Here is a 22,689-nt window from a genome sequence, read left to right as displayed (position 1 = left end):
ATGTTTACATGGTTTGCATGGCCACATGGACCACAAATTAAGGTGGGGAGAGTAGAAGAATGGGGGAAAGTAGATGAGACAGCTGCCTCCAATCTTCTTTTTTTCTCTTTCCTGTATCTGGAGAAAGTGGGGGTAAAAGGGCAGAGAGCCACTCCCAGTAGCTAAACCACATCAGTACCCAGAAATTGGAGATGGCCACCCAATGTCATCCCAGGGTCCCTGGGATGTGGACCATGCTCTGAGGGTACTGTTTTAGTGATTTTGATAGTTCTCAGATGTTGATGATTTCATCACTCTAAGGTTAAGGAAACCCTTCCAAGGCCTATTTTCCAACATAGCCCATCTTAGAATCTCGATTCACCCAGATACTCACTGTCAAAGCTTAATCAGGAGAGCTGTCTAATTTGTTCTGTCCCCCACAGTACAAGGCGTCCTCCGCAGGCCCCGTTGAGCTGGTTGTCATGTCCTCCGTGAGCATCCGGGCATGCTGTCCACTGCACAACCTCAGCAACTGAGGAGGTCCAGTTCTGACACATGCACTCCACAGTCAGACCACAGATCCTCTGATTTTCACTGTGGTTGGAGTTCCGAGACCACGACTCCAGTTGAGGGAGTCCCCAAAGAAACTTTTCCAGAGGTGCCCCCAACCTGACTCCTGTGTGTGCCAGCCAATTCATCATCCACATAATCTACACATACAGTGGTGGCTGCAGTCACCTGGCCAGTTCTGTCCTCTGGCACATCTCACACACAAACCAACGGATGTTGTGACCCAGCTTCACCCTGCCCACACACTTGGCTCCTCAAGTACACAATCAGAAACTGAAACCTAGTTGGAGCGATACCCAATAACCCCCACCAGGCCCGCCCCCAGCCCCGGTTCCTACACATGCCAATATGTGCAACAAACTGGTTTAGCCTGTCCAGCAGACTGATCCAGCCTGTCCCATATCCTATCAATAGGCATTGATGCCTAGCTCAACCCAACTGATCCCAATGTTCTGCCCACACTCATACTGGCATATGCCACCACCTATCCAGGCAGGTACACCCACAGCCCTGGTTCACATGCTTACCAGTGGGAGCTGCAGCCCATCAGGGGGGTGCCCATAGTTTCCCTAAAAGGCCCACTCCCAGCCCCAGATCTCGCACTTTTCAGTCTGGCTTAAGAGGACTTGCCCTCATTCCAGCAGCTGGTGTCGCTGCTATGGCAAAGCCCAAACAGCCAAACAGGCTGTTCTTACTCTGGCTCATGCATATACCAGTAGATACAGTTGTTTAGCACAGCTCACATGCAGGCCAACAAGCTTTGTAGTCCTGCCCAATCTGGCCTGCCCCCAGTCTTAGTTCTCACATTCAACAGCAGGAGCAATGGCCCAGCAGCGGAGCCCTATAACTCCCCTACTGGACTTGCCTCCCATCCAAGGTTTTACATGTGCTGATGGGAGCTGTGGCCCAGACTGGCATGGCTCACTTTACTATATCATTTACCAGTGGGTGCTACAGCCTGACTTGACCCAGCCTGCCCCCCAGCTCATGCTAGTGGGTGCTGCCACATAGCCTGACCTAGACTGCTCCTAGTCCCAGCCCTAATGTGAACCAGCTGGTGTTGTGGCCCAAACCAGCTTGTCCTGTACCCCATTCTCAGTCTCACATTCACCAGTGGGTGCTATGAACTGGTCCAGGTTGGCTACCCCCAGACCTGAGCCACACATATGCTGGTGAATACTGTAACCTAGCTCAGGCTGGATTAGGCTGCTCCCAGCCTTCTTTCACCTTGTGCTCACCTGCAGGGACTGCACCCTGACAGAAGAGTTCCACAAACTCCTCTGTCAGCTCACATTCTGGTGGCATATCTCACACACACCAGTGGGTTCTTGGCCAAGACTGAGTTGGCCCACTTCCTGTCTTGGCAGGTATAGCAGCCTTACCCGACCAGTCCACACCCATTCTGGTTCTTATTGTTGGGTGCTACAGACCAGCCTATACCCAGACCCAGCTCTTGCATGGTTCAGCAGGTGCCGAGACCCAGTCTAGCCTAGCCTATACCCGCTCTGGCTCTTGTGAGCACCAGTGGGTGCTGAAGCCCAGCCTAGTCTGGCACACCCCAGACCCAGTTCACACCCATGCTAAGGGATACTGCAACCATGTCCAGCACACTTTGCCACCCCTATTCAGGCTCTCCTGCTCACCAGTGGGAACTACCACCCAACAGGGGCATCTGCTTAGCTCCTTGACCAGGTACTCTCCCAGCCACAGATCTTACATGACCCATCACCTGCCTTGGCCTTTGTCATCAGGTGCTGCAGCCTGACCTGGCCCGACCTGCCCCATCCCTGGCTGCGGGAAGCCATGCAGTTGGGTCGGATGGCATAGGTGTGTGATGAGCACCACTCCTCAGTTAGCAAGGCTACGAGGTGTTTCTGGCTGCGTGGCAAGGCCCAGCAGAATGTCTCTGGTCACCTCACTGATGCCTCACCCCATTGTATGGACACTCAATCACCTCTCTGATGTTTCATAGAATTCTCCTGAAGGTGGTATTGTTGTTTTTCTGCAAATGTGAAATGATTCCTGTAACTGGTATAACACCTCAAACTGATTAATCATGTTATGGTAAAAGCGTCTTTAGCAACTTAAGGCAATGACACACAGCTAAAAGCATACAATAGTTCAATTGCGCCCACAATGTCTCCAAACATCCTGTTATGTGCCCACTTTTGTCCTGGAGCTTGCCCTAATATAAGTAATGTTTTCCTTAAGAAATGGCTTGATAATATCTTGGAGCAGATGGCAATCATGGAGACACAAAAAGTTTGTTTACCATGTGCCTTAAACTGTTACAACACATGAAATGACACATTTTTGTTTCTCACCATGGAAAGCAGAAAGTGTATGGGGCATCTTCTAAAAGGAGACAAATGTGAACCCCCCCAAAATGGCTTAAAATTTCTACCTTATATTGGCATTTATATTTAGGGAAAGAAAACAATCTGTAAAGATAAACGGAAGTTTCTTGTAAAGGCCCTCTGTAAAATGGCTGAGTTGCCCTGATCCCTTTCACTGCCCGTTAACAAAAGGACAAAAACAATTAAATCAGCACTAACAACAAAAAACAATTGAATCACCACTAGGTGAAGGTGATGATAATTAATGCATGATTGATTATAAGATTTAATAAAGAATCTATGATATATGCCTTTATAAATTCCTTTCATTTATGAGCTTTCCTTTTAATTCTGTACTCTTGATATTGTAAGTAATATTAAGTTAGTTTGTGTTTAGAGAAAATTGATTTTGGATATATGTAAACCAGTTGTCACTATGTAAGTGCATGTGCTGCCAACCGTGGAGTTCCTGGCCTCAGCCAGGCCACTGCAGGTTTGAATGAGTAATAGCTTGCTGAAAATATTTTCTCTGAAGCAAAATAAAAATATTTTTTAGGATTGTTTTTGTAGTCATTCTTTTATAATGAAGTAAAAATGAAACAATTGGATGTTGTGCAAAAGCTTGTTGTCTTAGTTGTCCATTATGAGCATCATGCCATAGTAGACCACATCTTGTCTCCTTTTCTTGTCTTCTCGCCAATCCACACATCCTTTACAAGCTCTCAAGTCAGCCGGAGCAGGATTCCAGTACCTGGCTTTCATGCAAACTTGCAGGTGTGATATTCTAGCCTTGCCTGGCATGGCCTACACCCCATCCTGGTTCTCATGCATGCCAGTGTGCTATGGTTTGGCCTGGTCCTCCCCAGTTTGCCTCCCCAGAGCCAACCCATACATCTGCCAACAAATGAAGCAGCCCTCCCCAGTCTGATCAATGCCCAACCTTAACTCATGTGCTCATTAACGAGAATGATAGTCTACCAGGGAAATTCCCAGTTCTCCCACCAGGCCCACTCCCAGACCTAGATTTCATGTGTTCCTGCAGGTGCTAGGCCCTTACCTGGTACAGTCTGCCCCCTACTTTCGGCCTTTGTATGAGATGGTGGCTGTTGCAGGCTGGCCTGCCCCACACCCAAATCTTGGGTGCACCTGTAGATGCTGTAGCCTGGACCAGCCTGGCCTATTCCCAATCCCAGTGCCCCTGAGTATTGGTGAGTTCCATAATTATGCCTAGTTCAACCCATCACCACCCCCAACCCTTGAGCAAACCAGCTGATACAGCAGTCCTACAGGGGTGAGCCCATAATCCCACTTAGAATCTGCTCCCAGAGCCAGTGATCTTGTGAGCTAGTTAGTGTCATGGCCCAGCCTAACATGGTCCACACTCTGTCTTGACACTCACTAGCAGGTATTGTGGTTGAACCTTGCCAGGCAGGCCCTACAGCCATGGTTTTTGTGTGTGCCAGTAGGCAGTGGTTGACACCAACAATCACAGCTCAGGTCTCCTATATGGGCAGGTGTATTGGTTTGACCTCAAAAGGTCCTCTTGTTTCCACCTCTAAACAACCTGGACTCAACCCCCTGCAAGTGCAATAGCCTGGTTGGTAGAAGTCCCCCAGAAATCACTTCTCACCTGTCACATTCTCCCTCAGCAATCCTCCCTCCCACGCATCTCCTGACTGACTTCTTTGAGTAATCCATAGTCCTCCACACCCATGAGCATGCAGATCCCTAAGCCCAGTCAAGTCGTCTGGAAGTGTGTCGTGGTAGTTTGGGGTCATATGTGCCTACCCAGGTCCTATGCACACTCACTGACAGGTCCCCAGATTCTGTCTGCTGGTGTGCCAACATTTCCCCCCGCCATGTATCTTAAAAAACAAACAAACAAACAAACAAAAACGTAGAATTGGCAACTATGCTGTCACACTGGTATAGTTAACATAAATATTGCATTAGCCAGGCCCAGGATGCCCACCAGCTATTAGCAGCTTTTCCCCCAGCAGTGTAACACTTGCCTAGGTACAATACAACCAAGACAGTTGTCTACAGCTGGAGTAGATCTTATTTCTCACAGTCAAGTATACTATTGGACAATGAATTCATGTGAAATAGTATTTTAAAAATGAATTAATTTTTAATGCAGAATAAAAATACAGAGTGTGTCCCATAAACACATTTTAATCCATACTTACATAACCTAGAAACTGTGTCAGAGGACACCTACCACATTGCATAGGATGGTTTCTATTGATAATCAGAATTTTGGACATTTGCTTTCCTTTTCTTGATACTCTTTTAAAATGCCTACAATGAATGTTTTTCTGCTAACAGTAGTAAAGTGAAATGTGTCTCAAATTATAGCTAAATTGGACGTATTTTTTTCAATTTATTTTTACTTGTTGATAGGGCAAAGATAGAGCTTCTCTGCACAGACTCCATATTCCAGTGCATGTAACCGCCAGGGCTGGCATCTGGGGACTTAATCTGTGGCTTGAGCTGTCTTGTGCTGCCCTTCAGGGCGCCCGTAAGCAGAAAGCTGCAGTGGGGAGCAGGAATGGGGTTGCAACCCAGGTACTTCTCTGTAGAATGCATAAGTCATAGCTGCTGCACTCATCGCCTGCACCTAGGCAGCCACACTCAGCATGACCACACAGCTGCTCATGGTGAGCGTGTCTGTACTGGCCCCTGAGAGGCAAAACGGTTGCTCCTGGCAACAGGCTTATTCACTTGTTCAAATCCCCTGGGCTCCCATGGGGCCAACACCTTGCTGGGTACACTGAAGGATAACACATCCACAGGGAACAAAATGCTGCCCTCCACTCAACCTCCATAATTGGAAAACTAGCTAAGTAACTGGAGCTGTAGCAGTTTGTCATCTCAAGCAACAGAGGCAAAAGCCCCTAAGGACTTTTTCTACTAACAGTAGCAAAGTAAAATGTGTTCAAGGCACTCCTCTGCCACTCCAGCCAGTCACATACTTGCTCTTGCGGGTTTCAGTCTGTACGCCTCCCAAGATCCAGCCTAGAGCTTTTCCAATGACCTTTCCTTCACTCAACCTCCTTCTAGAATGATTTCTCCACAAATGTCCTGTGGATCCCCTTCTTTGTGTGTATCTTTTTTTTTTTTTTTAATTTTTACTTGAAAGGCAGAATTACAGAGAGAAGGAGAGACAAAAGAAAAAAGATTCTTCATCCATTGGTTCACTCCCCAAGTGGCCACAATGGTCAGAGTTGAGCCAATTAGAAGCCAAGAACCAGGAGCTTCTTCCAAGTTTCCCAAGTGGAGGCAGGATCCCAAGGACTTGGGCCACCCTCCAATGCTTTCTAAGCAAGGAGCTGAATCAAAAGTAAAGCATCCAGGATTCAAACTGATGTTCATATGGGATGTTGGTGCTACAGATGAAGAATTAGCCTACTGCACCATGTTGCCAGTTCATATAGCATGCCCAGCTATGATTCCACTGCCACTCTCAGTAGTCATGTGACCCCAGAGAAGTGACTGAAACTCAGAGTCTCAAGGTTCCTTATCTAGAAACACAGCCAATGCTGTGCTAGGTTGTTGCATTATTTCAGTCAGGTTCCTGAGAGTCAGTGAAGTCTCCAAATACCATACTCTTCTCCATTCCCACCTCTTCTCCTATGCCTACCTTCTCTCCTTTTATTTTTTAAAAAAAGGTTATTTGTTTTTATTTATTTGAAAGGCAGATTGACAGAAAGAGAGAAAGATCTTGCATCCATTGGTTCACTCCCCAAATGCCTATAACAGCTGGAGTGGAGCCAGGCCAAGAACTGGGAATCCCATCCTGGTCTCCCACAAGGATGACAGGGACCCAAGCACTCGAGACATCAGCCCCTTGCCTCCCAGGATGCATATTAGCACGCAGCTGATAGGAAGCAGAAGCAGGACTCAACCCAAGCACTCCGATATGGGATGCAGGTGAGCCTCTGCACCACAAGGCCTCCCCCATGCCACCTTCTGAAGGGTGTTGCTGCTCTGCATGAGATAGGAGGTCTGCTTGGAGGACCCATGGGCCTGCATGGAACTTCATTTGGCCAGGATTCAGCTGTGACATCCTGAGCAAGTCCTCACAGCTCTCTGGGACTGGAAATGATTGCAAAGTCCCAGTAAAGTCAGTGATGCCAGGTATTTCTTATTGGAGACAAACCTCTCCAGACGCCTGGAAAGAGTAGGGCAGCCAAAGAAATTGTCCTTTGCGTGCAAATGAGCCTATAAAGATGAGCCCAAATTCCCAACATGGATTTTCAGGGGTACTGTTTTTCAAAATATGTATTTATTTGTTTGAGGAGGTGGTTCTTGCCTATTTGCTAGTTCACTCCCCGAATATCTACAATAACCAGGATGAGCTCAGAACCTTATCCAGGTCTTCCATGACGATGGCAGGAACCCAGTGACTCAGACCTAGGAGCCACACTAACAGAAAGTTGCAATCCAGAGCTCATGCCAGGCCTTGAATCCAGGTCTTCTTATGTAGAACACACATGTTTCAATCACAAGGCTAAATGCTTATACCCCAGATCTGCCATGATCACCCGGAGGGGATAGATAATGACCTGCCCTGCTATCTTTTCTCATCTACTGCCTGATTCTCAGCACAGCCTTCTGTCACACCTGCCTGGGTGAGGACTCACCGGGAACAACCTAGGCACTGTGGATAAGATATGCAGGGTCACAGCCCAGGCTGACTGGGCTCCTATTCTGCTGGGGAACTTGTGTCTACCATAGGGTTGAAACTCTTCTGGAAGAGATGCTGGAGGCTTCAGAAGGTGTTTTTCTCGCCTACTCAGCAGGTGTTTTTCCCCCAGGAAACAGCACAAGCCTACATGCAGCTGCTTTCTGTACAAGCTCCCATCATGAATGCAGGAGCCCTTGATTGGAATACACCTCTCTAAGCTCATCTAGAAGGCATTACAGAAGTTTGGCCACAGCCTCCGTGCTTGGGAATTGATCTGTGGACTCTGTAGCAAGGGCCAATGCGACTTTAAGGGATCTGGAAGGACACTCCAAGTTCACAGAAACAGCAAAGCACTACCTCAACCAAGTGTACCCCAGGAAGGAATGCCTTATTATCAGTACCTGAAATGTGGGGTTGCCTGGGACTCAGAGTGTAGTTTGGATGCTGGAAGCAGCCCGTCAACCTGTGACTGTTTCTGCCTGCATTAACAGGACCATGTGATTCAAAGTCACAGGTCAATTTGGACGATGTAAAGGACACTTAGTACACCCCCACACACACACAATTCAGATTATAGTAGACATCTGTGTCATCAAGGTGACATTTCACTAATTCATAGTGACAGAGGATCAGCCTCTTCACACCCACCCAAAGAGAACAAATACCCAGGACAGCATGGGTAACCATCATGGGACAAGCCTCATGGGTCTTAAGGTCTGCTCTATTTGCCTAAACTCCACGATTTCCTGAGGAAGGTTAGGCCATTATTGGCTGCACAAGAAGCAAAAACAAGGTACTTCCCTCAGGAACTTGGCAATCAGGTTGTCTTCAGAAAGAGACAGTAGCAAAATCTGCACACGCAGTGGATTTGACTGGAATTCCCTGGGAGTGAATCACAATGGTGACAGAACTTGTGACTGACAAATTTGGCAAAGTCTCGGATTCCCAATGAAGTGATGTGACTATACTGTAAGGAGGATGGCAAGAGAATATGATACTGACTTCAAAAAAATTTTCTTCATTTGAAAGGTAGAGAGGGAGAGACAGAGAAAGGGCAGAGATCTTCTACCTGCTGTTGGCACTCCTTAGACAGCCACAACAGGAGGGCTGGGCCAGGCCAAAGCCAAGAGCCGGGGATTTTGATGCAGGTGTCCCACATGATAGTAAGTATGCAAGCACTTGGGCACGCTCTGCTGCTTTCCCAGATGCATTAGCAGGGAGCTGGATAAGAGGAGGAGAAGCCAGGCCACACACTGGTACTATGGTTGGATGCTGGTGTCACAGGTAGCAACTTAACCCATGGAGTCAAAATGCTGGCCTCACGATTATGACCTCACAAGCACAGATCTGCCCATATGGATGGAAAGGATGTTTGTGTGGAAAGAAACATCCTGAAGAATCTAGAGAAGAGAGAGAAGCAGCTCAGCTCGGTCTCAGAAGCTGGCTGGAGTAGGTGGCTCACAGGTGGCCCAAGTAGGACTGGATAGGCTAGATGGAGCACTTCTTAGCTCAGGATATTATATTGAGTGAGAGATATTTCTCTGGTGGATCACACAACAGACTCCAGCCAGCCTAAGGAAGCAAACTTCTGGATGAAGTTTATCTTCTCGAGTGCATTTATCTACCAAAAGAGACTGTGGTTGCCATGACAACCTAAATATTCTTGTCTGTCAGTCATAGTTCAGGTATATACACTGGATCTCTGGAGTCTAGCTGATGTGAGTCCACTTGAATAAGATCAGGGTCTGGATTGAGATGTTTGTGAAATTATCTCATGTGTGATGATGTCCGAAGACTACCACAGGTAACCACTTGCTGCAACATCTGTATGTATGTCGGACACCCCTACCCACCCACCCACCCAATGCCTTGCATTAATTATAGCCCAGGATAATCACTTTTTTTAAATGATAAAAGTACAATAATAACCAGGAAAACACATTTGGTTCCAACAGGAATTATGTTTATTTTTCAAATTGCCACAGCCTCTTGATTTTTCTGAAGTAATTTCTACAACCTCTTTAGCTATTTCTAATTCCACCCCCCTTCCACTTTGACACTCAGCAGCTTCATAAGATCCCAGGCTAACACCAGGTTTCATATCTCCAGATGCTGAGAAGCAAAAGAAACAAACCCACTCTGGAGGAAGAATGTTGACCCAACGTTGACCCAGCCCTAAAGATGTAGCTTGCCTGTTCCCTGCCCGCTTATCCCAGAAGGTCTAAATTTAGCTAACTGGATAGGCTGCAATGACAGTAACATGTTGCAAGGATCAAGTAAAAGTGGGGTGGGGAGAAGAACTGAACATGGCATGTGATATTTTAATGCCATGGCAACTGTGGTGTCTCCTCTATAATTTCATTCACTTCCTTGGGTCAGGTTATTCTGCCCTCTCTCTGCTGCACTTCCTGTTGCCCAGATCACATCAGATGTCCCTGGATCTGTGAGTCCTCTCTCCAATGGCAGGTAGAAGTCTCTCCATCACATTCCCCTCTTCTGGAATGTCTTGGATGTTCCTGCTTCTCGCCGCATTCCACCTGCTGTGGAGACTTCACTTCCATCACGCCTCCTCCCCCACACCCTCCTCCTGCTGGCTGCTCCTCCCTCGAGCTTCTGCAGTTGTCACTAACACACAGTTAGCCACTTGATTAGTGGCTCAGTGACTCAGGACCCAAGACCTTTGGTTTCTCCGGAAACTCTTGCACCTCCCTCTCTAGAGGCAAGATTCAGACCCCTTCCCCACCCCAGCCACTACATCCCGGCACAAGAGGGTGAGATCGTGGTTGGGGAATGGGGTATGGGATTACCATTGCCTTGACTCTGTCTCTTTTGCTTCTAAGCTTATCCCTGGCTTCTTTGTGCTCTAGTAAGATGTCCCCCCAGAAAAGATGGACCCAGAAGGTTTGTACTTAAAATTTGAAAAAAAAAAAAAAAAAGGTTTGCCTTTCAAATAGAATGAAAATTAGAGAGAGCACAACAGACACAAACATGGATTTTCTATTTGCTGGTTCACTCTCCTCCTCCCCCACAAACACCCACAACAGCCCGGGGATAGGTCAGGCCAAAGGCAGGGGGCTCTCTTGCCATATCTCCCTTGTGGTGGAAAGCTAAGTACGTAAGCCATCACCTGCTGCTCTGAAGGATGCTCATCAGCAGATGCTGAGTCAAACAGCAGGATCTGACCAGGCACTCTGCCAAGATATGGGTATCTCGAGTGGCAACTTGACCACCACACCACACATCTGCCCCTCGTAGACTTTGCATAAGCCAAAATCTCCCTCTCTCTCTCTCCCTCCCTCTCTGCAGATCTCCCTAATGAGTGGCAGGAACCCAGCTCCCTGAGCCACCACTGCTGCCTCCCAGGATCTCCATTCAAAGGAAGTTAAAGCCAGGAATCAGACCCAGGTGATCCAGTGCGGACCATGGGTACATAACTTGCCAAGATAAACCCTTGTGCCCTATCCTTGTCTTCTTGCCTGCCCTATAGGCAAGTGAAGCTGGAATAGCAACCATAAACCAACTCACCTAGAGAAACCTTCATGAGACCCCCTGAAGAACAAAGAAACTGGAAAGACAGCTTAGGTTCCCGAGCCTCAGCCAGCAGCATGAACTGAGCAGTAACAACCAACACAAGAGAATTCACACGAGTTCTATGTGCTCCGCTTTTCCCAGCTCATTCAGCACGCACTGTGCAGGAACAGCAGAATCTTTTCCTTCAAGTATAGGAAGGTGATAAAATGCAAAAAGCTTGGAAAAGTGCATTCACTGCAAAAATGATACTCATCTTGGAAGCAAATATTGGTTTTCTCTTGGAAAAACATGGGTAGCAAGATGGTAGGGCTGTTGTTTCCCAAGCTGAGCTGGAGTAAAAGGAACATGCCCTTGGATACAACGGGGAGCTAGGTCAAGGCAGTTTAGAGAAGTCCTTCCTTGGGAACCAGTGTTGTGGGACAGTGAATTAAGCCTCTGTCTAAGACACCAGCATCCCGCATGGGTGCTGGCTCAATTCCCTGCTGCTCCACTTTCACTGCACCTGGAAAGCAGCAAAAGATGGCCCAAGTCCTTGGGCTTCTACACCCACTTAGAAGACCCAGATGGAGGATTTCCAGGCTCCTAGAGCAAACCAGGAGATTCTCTCTCTCTCTCTCTCTCTCTCTCTCTCTCTCTCTCTCTCTCTCCTCTTCTCTCTCCTCTCTCTCCCTCATTCTTTCCAAATAAATATTTTTGCAAAAGAAGAAAAGCCGCTCCTCAGAGTGGCACAGTAACGAGCCCTGGGCCAGGGGCTCTCCTATGCAGTTTCTGTCCTCCCTGCCAGGGCTGTCCTGGCTCCCACGCACTGCACCTGCCAAGTTAGAGGCTGAGGAACTCCATGACCACCACTCCCACTGCTGCTTCCTGCTGGCAGTCATGAGCAGTTTTATTGATTTTCTAGCCCGTGACCGTGTGGATGAGGCCAGAGGGCGACAGAGGAAGCTGGTGGAAAGCCAAGTTCAGAGCAAGTTTATGAGATGAGCAATCAATGAAAACAACTGTGAGAAAGAGTGTGATGGAAGCGGACCTGGGGGTCAGGCCAGATGGGGAAGAAGAACACCTCAGAAGCACTCCCGGGACTTGGACTTGAGCAGTAAGGAAGCACTTGGCTAAAGCCCAAGAGAACATACAGTCTGTGAGAGAGACTTGCCCCTCAGAGTCCTCCTGCAGGATGGCTGCTGGCCATGTAGAGCCCACACGCCACACCAGCCTGAGGCTGGTAAGCTGCTGGGACCAGCAATAAGAATCTGCCCTTCCAGAGGAGGAGACTTAGGAATACACACAAAATGATGTGCACATGTGCATGCGGAGCACATACATTTAGGGAGCCATCACACATTCTGTCCAAACTTTAGGCCCATAGCCAGGAGGAATAGATGGAGTTGAGGGAATGGGGAGAGCTGAGAGGCTGGGCCCCAACTACTACTGCCTGGGGAAGGGTTCCCCAGGTAGCTTTCACTCCCAGCACAGCTGGCTCTGCCAGGAAGACCCTGGCTGCTTCCCACCCTGGCTCCAATAGGCCAAGAGGGGGCTGTGTGCAGTATTCCAGGTGTTCTCAACGCAGGGGGTAGGAAAATGTTACAGCAGCCAAGGGACAGCTGGGCGTCCTCCCCTGAGTCTAAAGATAGGGATAGGACACCTGTGACATATTCCTATCCCTCCCCACCCCACGCACCAGGAACTGGTGTGCTTTGAGGCAAGATTTCTTCCAACCCACTCTCCCCTCAGTGCCTCACCTCTTGTAAAGAAAGGAAAATATGTATATATTGTTGCTTCTTTCAACTTTCAGGATCTTCCCCCGCCCCTTTGACCCATGCAAATAAACTGGAAACTGGGAGGAACTGAGTATCTGATGGAGGGGGTTAAATCCTTATAATGCATTAGGGAAATCATAATATGTGAAAAGGGAAAATAAGAAAAAAAATCATAATTCATGAGCACCAAGTGAACATGTTTAGTAAATGATTTTCTTAAAAGATAAAGCCCTGTTTCTTTGGTTCTCATTTGAAGATTAAGTAATCTGAGGTGGCACTTTCCACCACAGGAACACCTGCTCCGAGGTAGCCTCGAGACCCAGGAAGCTATATGCCAGGGCTTTAAGCAGGTCAGATCTGACCCAGGGGATCTCAGTGTCTCGGCCTGAGCCAGAATGACCTTGTGGCCCTACAGCTTAAGTCTCTAATCTCCAGGAGGCAGAATTCAGGTCGGGGCTAGGGCAGCCTGGGAGGTACCTTAAGCAGATGCTCCGCCCCAAGATCCAAGCTTTACAACTCCAGGTCCAGGACTGTGCCCTGCCATTCCACTACAGGCAACAGGGGTAAAGCTCCTGGCAGTGTTACAAAACTCGCATTTCCTAATCAGGTCCTCTTTTTCACAGGGGAGAAGCTGAATATTCAACGTACACAAACACACACACACACACACATTTTCACAGGGGAGAATCTGAATATTCAACACACACACACACAACCACAAGCGGGCAACACTCGATTAAAAAAACCAAACCAAGAGCAAAACACTTCGCTTTGCAACACAGTGCAAAAGCGAAGCAGTGGTCGATCTCCCGGGTACCGAAATACTCGGGCATCCCAAGTCATTCATTGTTCGAAAACAAAAGGGAGAAACTTTCTTCACCACCCGCTACACCCCTTCCCCGGTGCTAGAGGCCCCTGGCGGTCCTGGCCTTCCTGTGGCTCACTGCTTGCAGTCGCGGGCCGCGTACCCGTGCTCCCGGCTGCTCACCGCCACCTGTGCGCCGCAGCGCCGTAAGCACGGACCCCGAAGACCCGATATCCGGCGGTTTTCTCCGCTTGAGGACGCCTGACTGCAGAGTGGTTGGCCCTAGGAGAAACCGGGACACACCGGTCAGAACACGAGAGGCACGCTGGCCAAGTGGCTCTGCCCCTTTGCTCCGCTTGGTACTTCCTTGTCCATAACCCCATCCGCCGAGCCCGACGGAGACCCCGCTGCCATTTCGACGTGACAAAGGTCTGGATCGCTCGCGGGCTTGGCAAACTGAAGGAGAGACTGGGACGCTGGGTTGCCCCCGCGACTGGAGAAAACGGAGGTGATGGTTCAACTACCCTAACCGGACTCACGGTCGTAGGGCGAGGCCGAGGAATATCTGCTTGTGTGCTGGGGTTGGAGGTGGGGAGGGCGTCAGGTGCATTCTTCCCGAACTCGGCTCCGGGAGAAGAGGCGAGGCCGCGGGGACACCTGCGCCAGCGTGTGTGCGGCGCCGCCGCGGTTCCGGTGGCACACGGGGTGAGGCGGGGGTGTTGGCGAGGGCGAGAGGCGGTCTGGGTGCCAGGGCTCAGTAACACTTCCTAAGCTTCCCCCGGACTTGAGAGGCTTTTGCGCGGGGACGGTAGCCCCAGTCGCCGCCGGAGGTCAGGAGAGCCCCCGTCCCCAATCCTGAAGGCGGCTACCGGGTGGTCCCGCGCGCCGGCCAGGACCGCGTAGCGTGCTCCTAGAGTGCCAAGCGAGGCGCGCACAAGGCAGGGAGCCGCGCGGGGGGTCCGCTGGCTGCGGCGCCAGGAGAACGCATCCCCCACTCCGGGAGAGCGCCTCTGGTTTTCAGGAGCCTCACTTCTGGGAAGGGACGGGGAGCTGTCAATCAGCGAGGGAGGGAGCGCACCGGCGCCGGGTGATGTCAGCGGATCAGCTGCTCGACAACAAAGGGGGGAACCACAGGAGAAAGTTGCAGGCGGTGACGGCTGCACCCAGGAGACTCTCCGGCGAGGGGCAGCCGGACGAAGGGAGGGGGCCGGCGGCTGCACCAGCAGCTGTTGACCGAGGAATGAAAACGCTGTAGGGGGAGGCAGTGCGAGCCAGCCCCTACTGCTCCTCCTCTTCCTCCTCCTCCTCCAAACTCGCAGGGCTCAGCCCCAGCGCTCGCTCAGTCGCCGGAGCAGCCAGAGGCACGGGAGGCTGCCGCACGGCCCCGGGCTGGGAAGGGTCCCCGGCCGCCATGGACAGCGACGACGAGATGGTGGAGGAGGCTGTGGAAGGTACAGCGATTCTCCGGGAGCCGGGATGGGGGGACGGAGGAGTGTAGGAGAGAGGCGACGGCCAGTGCTCCCGGAGCGAGGCCGGAGCGGCGGGGCTGCGCCCCGGGCCCCGCGGCCGCCGCTCTCCCCTACGCGGGGGCTCGGGCGGGGACCGGCCGGGCTGCCCGGGCCACGCCGGGAACGCACACCGAGCCAACGGGGCGCAGGCCGGGATCGGGGACGCCAGGAACGCCCGGCCGCAGCCTGCATCCGCCCGCGGAGTTGCCACCTCAGCCTTGCGCTTGTCTTCCCGGGGTTGGGAATGGAGGGTGGAGGTGCTCCCGCGGCGTGGGCTGCCCCCGAGGCCGGCGGTCTCCACCTTGTGCCCCCCTTCTCCAACCCCTCACCCCAATTTTGGCAGCCAACCCTTTCCTTCCGCACGCTGCTATGGCCCGAGGCCACCACGGCCACCACGGGCCGCGTCCGGGTGACAGTCCCTTCCCCTCCCCTCCCCTGGCCTCTCTTCCCCACCCCATCCCCCGCCCGCAGCCCCGCGTGGCGCACGCGGCCGGACCAGGCACGTGGCCGCCACAGCCGCCTGGGCCGCTTCTCCAAAAAGATGAGATCACGACCGGGCCCAGGACGACACTCCTGACCCGGGACTCGAACGCGCGCGCCGTCCGGAAGGCGACGGCTCGTGGCCTCGGCTGCCCCCGGGCGACCTCGGCCGCGCCGCCCTTCCCCCTCCGCGGCGCGCAGTGCGGGCTCACGGCGGGCCGGACCCACGTTGCCGAGTGACACTCAACTTTCTGAATTCCCTGCTGCTGGCCGCGGGTGACATCACCGCATCGGCGTCGCGCTCTCCGCCCCTCCCCGGACTTCTCTGGCCGCTGAGTAGCTGAGTTTCCCCACCTCTTTCTTCCTAGTTCCAGGGGAAAAAAAAAAAAAAAAAACCACCACAGCGAGGGACGTTATACAATCTCACTGTTTGTGCCTTGAGAGGTTATGATTTTGTAACAGCGAATATGGGAAAGGCGCTTGTTGATGAATTCGGTTCTGCCCCAGACAACGCGTCGTGATGTCTCCGGCTGCTGGGTGGTGTTGCGCCACGGTATTTTAAACGGTGCATCTAAGTAAATAAGATTTAGCTGCCAGCTCAGTGTGTGCGTGTGTGTGCGTGTGTGTGTGTGTGTCTGTGTGTGTTTATGTGGTTTTATTTTCTGATTTATATCTAGAAGTTCTCGCAAGCCATAAAGAAAATAAACTGGCATTGCCATCGCCGTACAAACGCATTAAGGATACATAGTTATTGCTGCTCTGGGAAAATCCGGTTTTTATGTTTTCCTTCACATAACTGCCCTGACAGGGCTCCTGAAGTTTCGGGATGAGCTGGAGTGGAACAGGATTTCTGAGTCAGGTGTCCAACCGGCTGTAAATGTTCACATTTAAAGGGTGGGTTTGTTTTGTTAGGAGGAAGAAAATAAAAGTCTATTGTGAGCTCCGGCTGGAACGCTGGTGTGGGGCTTGCTGGGAGCCAGGGTGGTGGACTGGGTTGTGCCTGTGAGTTTAGCTGGTTGGCCTTCTGCTGTGCCCGCGTTACAAAAGGCTGTGCCAAGGTTCCTTTTCTGTGTGTAAACGGAACACGAAGCCCTGAGCCCAGGTTAAGTCACCTCTGGCTTTGCATCTGTTAAGAACCGTGTAAGTTCTCCACCACCGGCCTCAGTCTCCTTGGCAGTGAAAACAAAAGCTTCAGAACTTGATCAGTGTTTCTTTGGCTCTCTGGACCCGAACAGGGCAGTTTCTGAGGGCCACAGTGAGCCTTTAATCCTTGTCCTAAATCAAGACTCCTGGGAATGAGGGCCAAGGGGAAGCGGGGGTGCTGTTCACAAGTATGTGGAAATAACTAAATATCTGGGGAAGTCGCCAACACCCTGAATCTTTGAAAGTTGCTAGCCCTGTCTCAGCTCAGACTTGCACAGTACCTGGAGCCTGACAGTAGTAGCTGCACCAATCGGCTTGCTCCAGCCAGGCTTGGCCCGTTGCCATGGTCTTCATGTAATATCCAAAACGTGTGTGTCAGGCTAAGCTAAACTACTTAGTATCTTTTCCCAAAGAGAAGCTAGTCTGGATATCTCCTCAGTATGTCAGTCCTGACCTCTCTCGGGCTTTCCATAAACAGTTGTTTCATTGTCACAGCTATTATTATCGTTGCTATAATTGTTTAGTTCTCATGAAGTTCAGGCTGTGTGCAGTGTTTCACAGATCCATTAAGTCTCATGAAATGACTACTAATATTAGCCCGGTTTTCTAGAGGGGGAAGTTGAGACGTTGAATTGTGAAGAACCAAACCAAGGACCCTCAAGGCGGGGGCACACAGACTCCCAGAACCCACCTTTGCATACTAAGCGGTCCCCGTGCTCTGCATTGTTTAACATTTGGATGACAGTAAAGCATTTGCAATAAACTTCATATTAGAAGCAATAGTTAAATAGCATATGGTAACATCAAAAAGTTAAATAAAAATTACCCTCTGGAGTTCTTTACTTTTAAGATTTATTCATTTTTATTTGAAAGACAGACTACAGTGACAAGCAGAGACAGAACGCTCTTCCATCTTCTGGTTCACTCCCCAAGTGGCTGCACTGACAGGAGCTGAGCTGATTTGAAGCCAGGAACCTGGAGCCTCTCTCTGGGTCCCCTATTTGGGTACAGGGGTCCAAAACTCAGGGCAGACTCTGCTGCCCTCCCAAGTCTTAAGCAGAGAGCTGGATAGGGAGTGGAGCAGTCAGGATTCAAACCAATTCCCACATGAGATGGCAACACAGGAAAAGGATTGGTGTGCTATACCACTTGCGCCAGCCCTTGAAGGTTGTGTCTGTTAAGAAAAGTGAACTTTTAACCTTTGCAATAGAAACACTTTCTCTTCTTCAGTAAAAGCTTCCATGGGAGAGGAAATTGGTCTCTTCAGGACTTAAGTGTTAAGGGGCAGGTGCTTCAAGTGCTCAGGGGTTGAGCCTTCCCTAGGGGAGGGCGTAGATTCAATGCATAGTTTTGACTCCTGCTCCAGGGTTCTTGCATACGCAGCTCCTGGAAGCAGCAGTGATGACTCAAGCAGCTGGGCTCCTGCCACCCTTGCGGGAGACCTGGATTGCATCCCCATCTCCTGGCTCCATCTGGAGCCTCGGCCCTGCTCCATGCAAGCATTCAGGGACTGAACCGGTGGGTCCAGGAGCATTCTCTCTCGCACGCACTCTCTGTTGCTCTGCCCCTCCAATAAACTGTTGTCAACTGTCATCTATATCACATATATTTTGGCTTATAGCTGGGATGAGATTCTAAACTCAGGCTGGATGACTCCCCTGGTGGCTCAGGTGGGTGGGGGAAGCCACGTGGGACAGGATCTGTGCACCTGCTGATGCTGAGCTTCCCTGGGGAAGCCCCAGAGGGCCTGAGAGCTCCCTGGAGGGCAGCTTCTTACAAACACCTGGAAGCTCCTTGGCCCCGCATGGAGCATTGGGTTTTTTCCAGTGCTATTCCTCAGGGCCTTTGGCAACCAATATTTGCGGTGTTTATTTCTTTGTCAACTTGTAGACACAGATAAAGGTGAATGTACTGTGGTTCCTAGTATGGCTTTGAGTAAAAGAGGTTGTGCTTCCATTAATGAACTGTAGTGGTCGAACGGAAATAAGTGACTTCTAGCTTGGGCACGGAGCTAACGGAAGACTTCTCAGGAGAGGTGGCACAGAGTGAAGTTGAGAGAGCAACTCAGTGAAGGCACAGAGGCATAGGATTGGGTAGACACACCCAAAGCAAGAACATTCAGTCCTACTGTGATGTGGCTTGCTGGGAGAAGAGGATAAGACAGGGAAAAGCAGCAAGGGTGCTACCTGTGCTGGAAGCTGCAGAAGCTGCTGGGAGTGGAAGGGACTCTTGAGAGCTGTGAGTGACAACGTCAGAGCCCTGGACAGCAGGTGTGAGCGGGGGCAGTTGAGGGGACTGGAGTAGTATGTGAGGATATCCGCTCAGTGGCTCTTGGAAGAGGTTAGGTGTGGAAAAGCAGAAAGGCCTAGAAGCCTGTCAGACATGGAGGAAAAATGCTCAAAGAGGGGAGCTGTTAGAATCCCTGAATTAGAGGACCACTGTATGGGATGGCATCACAGCTTTACACTGTGCCAGCCTAGTCAAAATATTGAGGATATTTTATACAAAAAGCCCCTAAGAAAGGGTCCCATCCCTAGTAAACCTGCTCCCACTATGACCTGTGGAAAATGCATGCAGAGGAAGCAGATACCAGTTTCTTGTTGCAAAATAGATGTTAACGTTATGACCCTCAAAAGAACAATAAATAAATAGATAAATAGATAATAACAAAAGAATTTAAAAATCGTTATGATCCTCATCCTAGATAAGTGTGCTCTTCTTGCAAAAGAATTCTCCTCAAAAGTAAAAGTAGATCTTAACAGCCATTAAAACTGCATGCATAAAGAGTCTGCGTCCTCTGCATTCCAGAATAAGCATGCCTTTTGTGATTGCTTTTTTTTTTTAAACAGTGTCTACAAAACCAACAGTGAGTGAGAGAGTCCCTTGTTCTGTTGGACACACACACATACAGGCGTGCATGGTGTGCTTGGATCTAGCAGTAGGCCCGATGCAGTCAGCAGTCATGTCTGACTGATGTGGAGGGGGCTTTCTTTGCTGAGAATTCATTCCCTGTGCACAACACAGGCCTGGCTCTTGTCAGGACAAGCAAAAGGCTTGCTTAGAAGTAACTGACAGGAAACAATTTAACTTTCTATCAGTTCTTTAGAACAATTTTAAAAAGAGAGAGAGAATGGGGTAGGCTTATCAACTGTTAACTTTTCTTCCCTTCCTCCCTGTCCCCCCTTCGCCCCCTCCTTTAACTTCTATAAATATTCAAGATCCAGCTGGGGACAGATAACTGTATAGCAGTTGGAACAGCATTGTAAACACAGGGCAGTCATTCAAGTTAATTTTCTCTGTTATTTGGGCCTGGTGCTTGCCCTCTGTTTCACAGGAACTGGCCCGGAAGGCTGTTGGCTGACTTGGCGCATTTTCTGAATTGACCTCAATCAGCGCTGGGAGGACCAATGTTTGTCTTTGAGTCAGGGAATGGGTTGGAAGAGATAAGAATTTGCAGCCAGCATATGCAGTTGAAATCCTGGTAGTTTTGTGACAGTGATCTTAATTCTAAAGTCTTCTACTTTCTGGGGACTCCTTATGTTTTAAGAGGCACTTTCCTCCACCGTAAACAGGGAAAAAGGGTGTTCAGCCACTTTGCCTTTGTCTAGAGAGAAAGGGAGTCCGAGTTTGGGAAGAGGTTCCCAGCTTTCATCAGCACTTTCAGAGTGCTTAAAATGTCTCTTAAGTAAGGCCATAGTCTTGGCATCCTTGTCTACAAGATGGAAATTTGTGGGACTGTTGTGAGGTCTGAATGTGATAACAGGAAAGCATGTAAACCACTGCCAGATACACGACAGGTGCATAAAATTTTTCTTCTCTACCAGTATACCTCCTCACTACATGCAGTAACACTGCAGAGAGAAGAACACAAGGACTCCAAATATTTGTTTAAATATAAACAAATGGAAATATATTGATTACCTGATCACACTGTATATGCATATTGAAATGTTGCACTATACCCCATAAACATGTAAAAGTACTATAGACTCTTGGGGAATGAATAGGTGGTTGGGATCTCTTGCCCCACCATCCCAAATAAATAAATCTAAAAAACTGTTTTTAATGAAATCAACTGTATTAAGACAGCATATTACATGATCTTCTTGTTGACATGGCACTTGAACGAACGAGTTGCACTGGCACTAGAATCTCTGGTAGCAGTGACAGTGGAAAGAGGGGTGAGCGTACAGGATACAGTAACCCAGTGTCTTCTTTTTTGAGGGGAGGGGAGAGGTTGGCTTGGCAAGTCCTTATGTGCGTGCTGTTTGGTTTGTGATCACTGCTTTAGAGATAAAGATCTGCTGCCAGGAAGACCACTTTGGGCTAGTCAATATTTGACATGGAAGTTTTGAATGATCGCAATGTCTAATATCTAGTTCCCTTTAATGAACTACATCCTAGGGTGAAAAGGAAAGCGTTGCCAAGAAGGAGACCCTGGTCTGATGGGAGGATTCACAGCTGCTCAGAGCAAGCAGCCTACGGACTCTGGAGATGGCAGGAAGGGGGTCCAACATTCGGGCACCTGCTTCTGACGGCACACGGTCCCCTGCGAAGTGGCTGTGGTGCAGTCATATTTTCTCACGTGCACTCACTTGCTCTCGCTCTCTCTTTCTTCCTCCTGATCTCCCTCTCCATTTTCTTTCTTTCCTGCAAGAACTTAAGATCTCTTCACTATCCTATTGAAAGATACCGAAAGCAGGATCCTTCATGGAGTGCAGTTGATGCTTTTGTTATCTCCTAAGTCGGAGCAGCATTGAGATCCAAGTGCTTTTAGTGTGTTACGTGACACTGTCGATTTTCTCCAGTGTCTAAATCCCATTGCTGGGAGTGCACTTGCTGTATTTTATTCAGAAATAGGACAGTGCAAAAGGAAGGTGGAAACAAATGGATGCTGGAATTTTTCCTTGTATGTTCCTGTCCATGTTTGCAATTATGATAATATTTCTCTTGATCTAAAGTAGAATCACAAATTTTATTAAATATCAACTTTTTAAGGTCTGTGAACTATTTTATACAAGGGATTTGCAAAACGTTCAGCAGAAAACAACACATAGATTGTAAAAACTTTTTGCACCCAAATTTATCTTCTAATTCCATTTTTTCATGGGTTTTTTGAGATTTTCTCTTATCAAGAATGCAAATTAGTAAATGGTCTACTATGAAGCTAAAGTGATTATTCTGATTTTTAAACCTAAATTAAAAGACAGCATGCAAAATTCCTAAGAGTGTTAAAGGCTGCATTTAGTTTGATCCCAAAACACACTGCTTTTCTCAGGCCACAGGAAGGAAGCTGGATGGGAAGTGGGGCTGCTGGGACATGAATCAGCATCCATATGGGATCCCAGCATGTGCAAGGTGAGGACTTCAGCCACTAGGCTACTGTGCTGGGTCCCCAAGCAGGAGTTTAACTGCTACACCCAATGCCTGCCCCATTTTTTTTCTAAGAAAGGGAAAAGAAAAAAAACAAGTGTAATTTATTTTGGTGAGAAAAATTCCATCAGTGGGTATCTAAGAGATAACCGTCCAAATAGTTCCACCCAACGCAAGTACCATTGAATTGTATCTTGTACCATTGCTTCTGAGCAACTGTAGCCTAGTTCCTCCTGACCATTAATTTTGCATTAAGAGGAAAGGAACTGTATCAATGATAAATTATTTATGTGGCCATGTTTTATTGTAATATACTCTAAGCAACTTATTTTATACAGTCTCACATAATAGAACATGGCATTGGGTGGTTGTTATTTCATGTTTGTGTACTCAGTAACACAAACAGGGAATGTTTTATTCTTTAAGATCATTGACTTATCATCTCTTCCAGGGGATAATATTTTTTATCAGTTACAAAAAATTGCTTTAGAAACTGAAGCATTCATTTGGCTTGTTTTCC

The 22,689-nt window shown here is 49.1% G+C and overlaps 1 protein-coding gene across 1 annotated transcript in view; it reads left to right on the top strand.

The window, feature by feature from the left end:
* The first annotated feature begins 15,076 nt into the window (after nt 1–15,076).
* SETD7 (SET domain containing 7, histone lysine methyltransferase) overlaps nt 15,077–22,689 on the top strand; it is a 44,643-nt gene continuing 37,030 nt past the window's right edge. Inside the window, exon 1 of the mRNA XM_040967289.1 lies at nt 15,077–15,116. Within this exon, the coding sequence (XP_040823223.1) occupies nt 15,077–15,116 (40 nt within the window). The remainder of the gene's footprint in view (nt 15,117–22,689) is intronic.

This window comes from Ochotona curzoniae, unplaced genomic scaffold, assembly GCF_017591425.1.
Source record: "Ochotona curzoniae isolate NIBS_2020 unplaced genomic scaffold, NIBS_Ocur_1.0 scaffold_4506, whole genome shotgun sequence".
Lineage (NCBI taxonomy): Eukaryota > Metazoa > Chordata > Mammalia > Lagomorpha > Ochotonidae > Ochotona > Ochotona curzoniae.
This window is presented reverse-complemented; position numbering and strand designations above follow the sequence as displayed.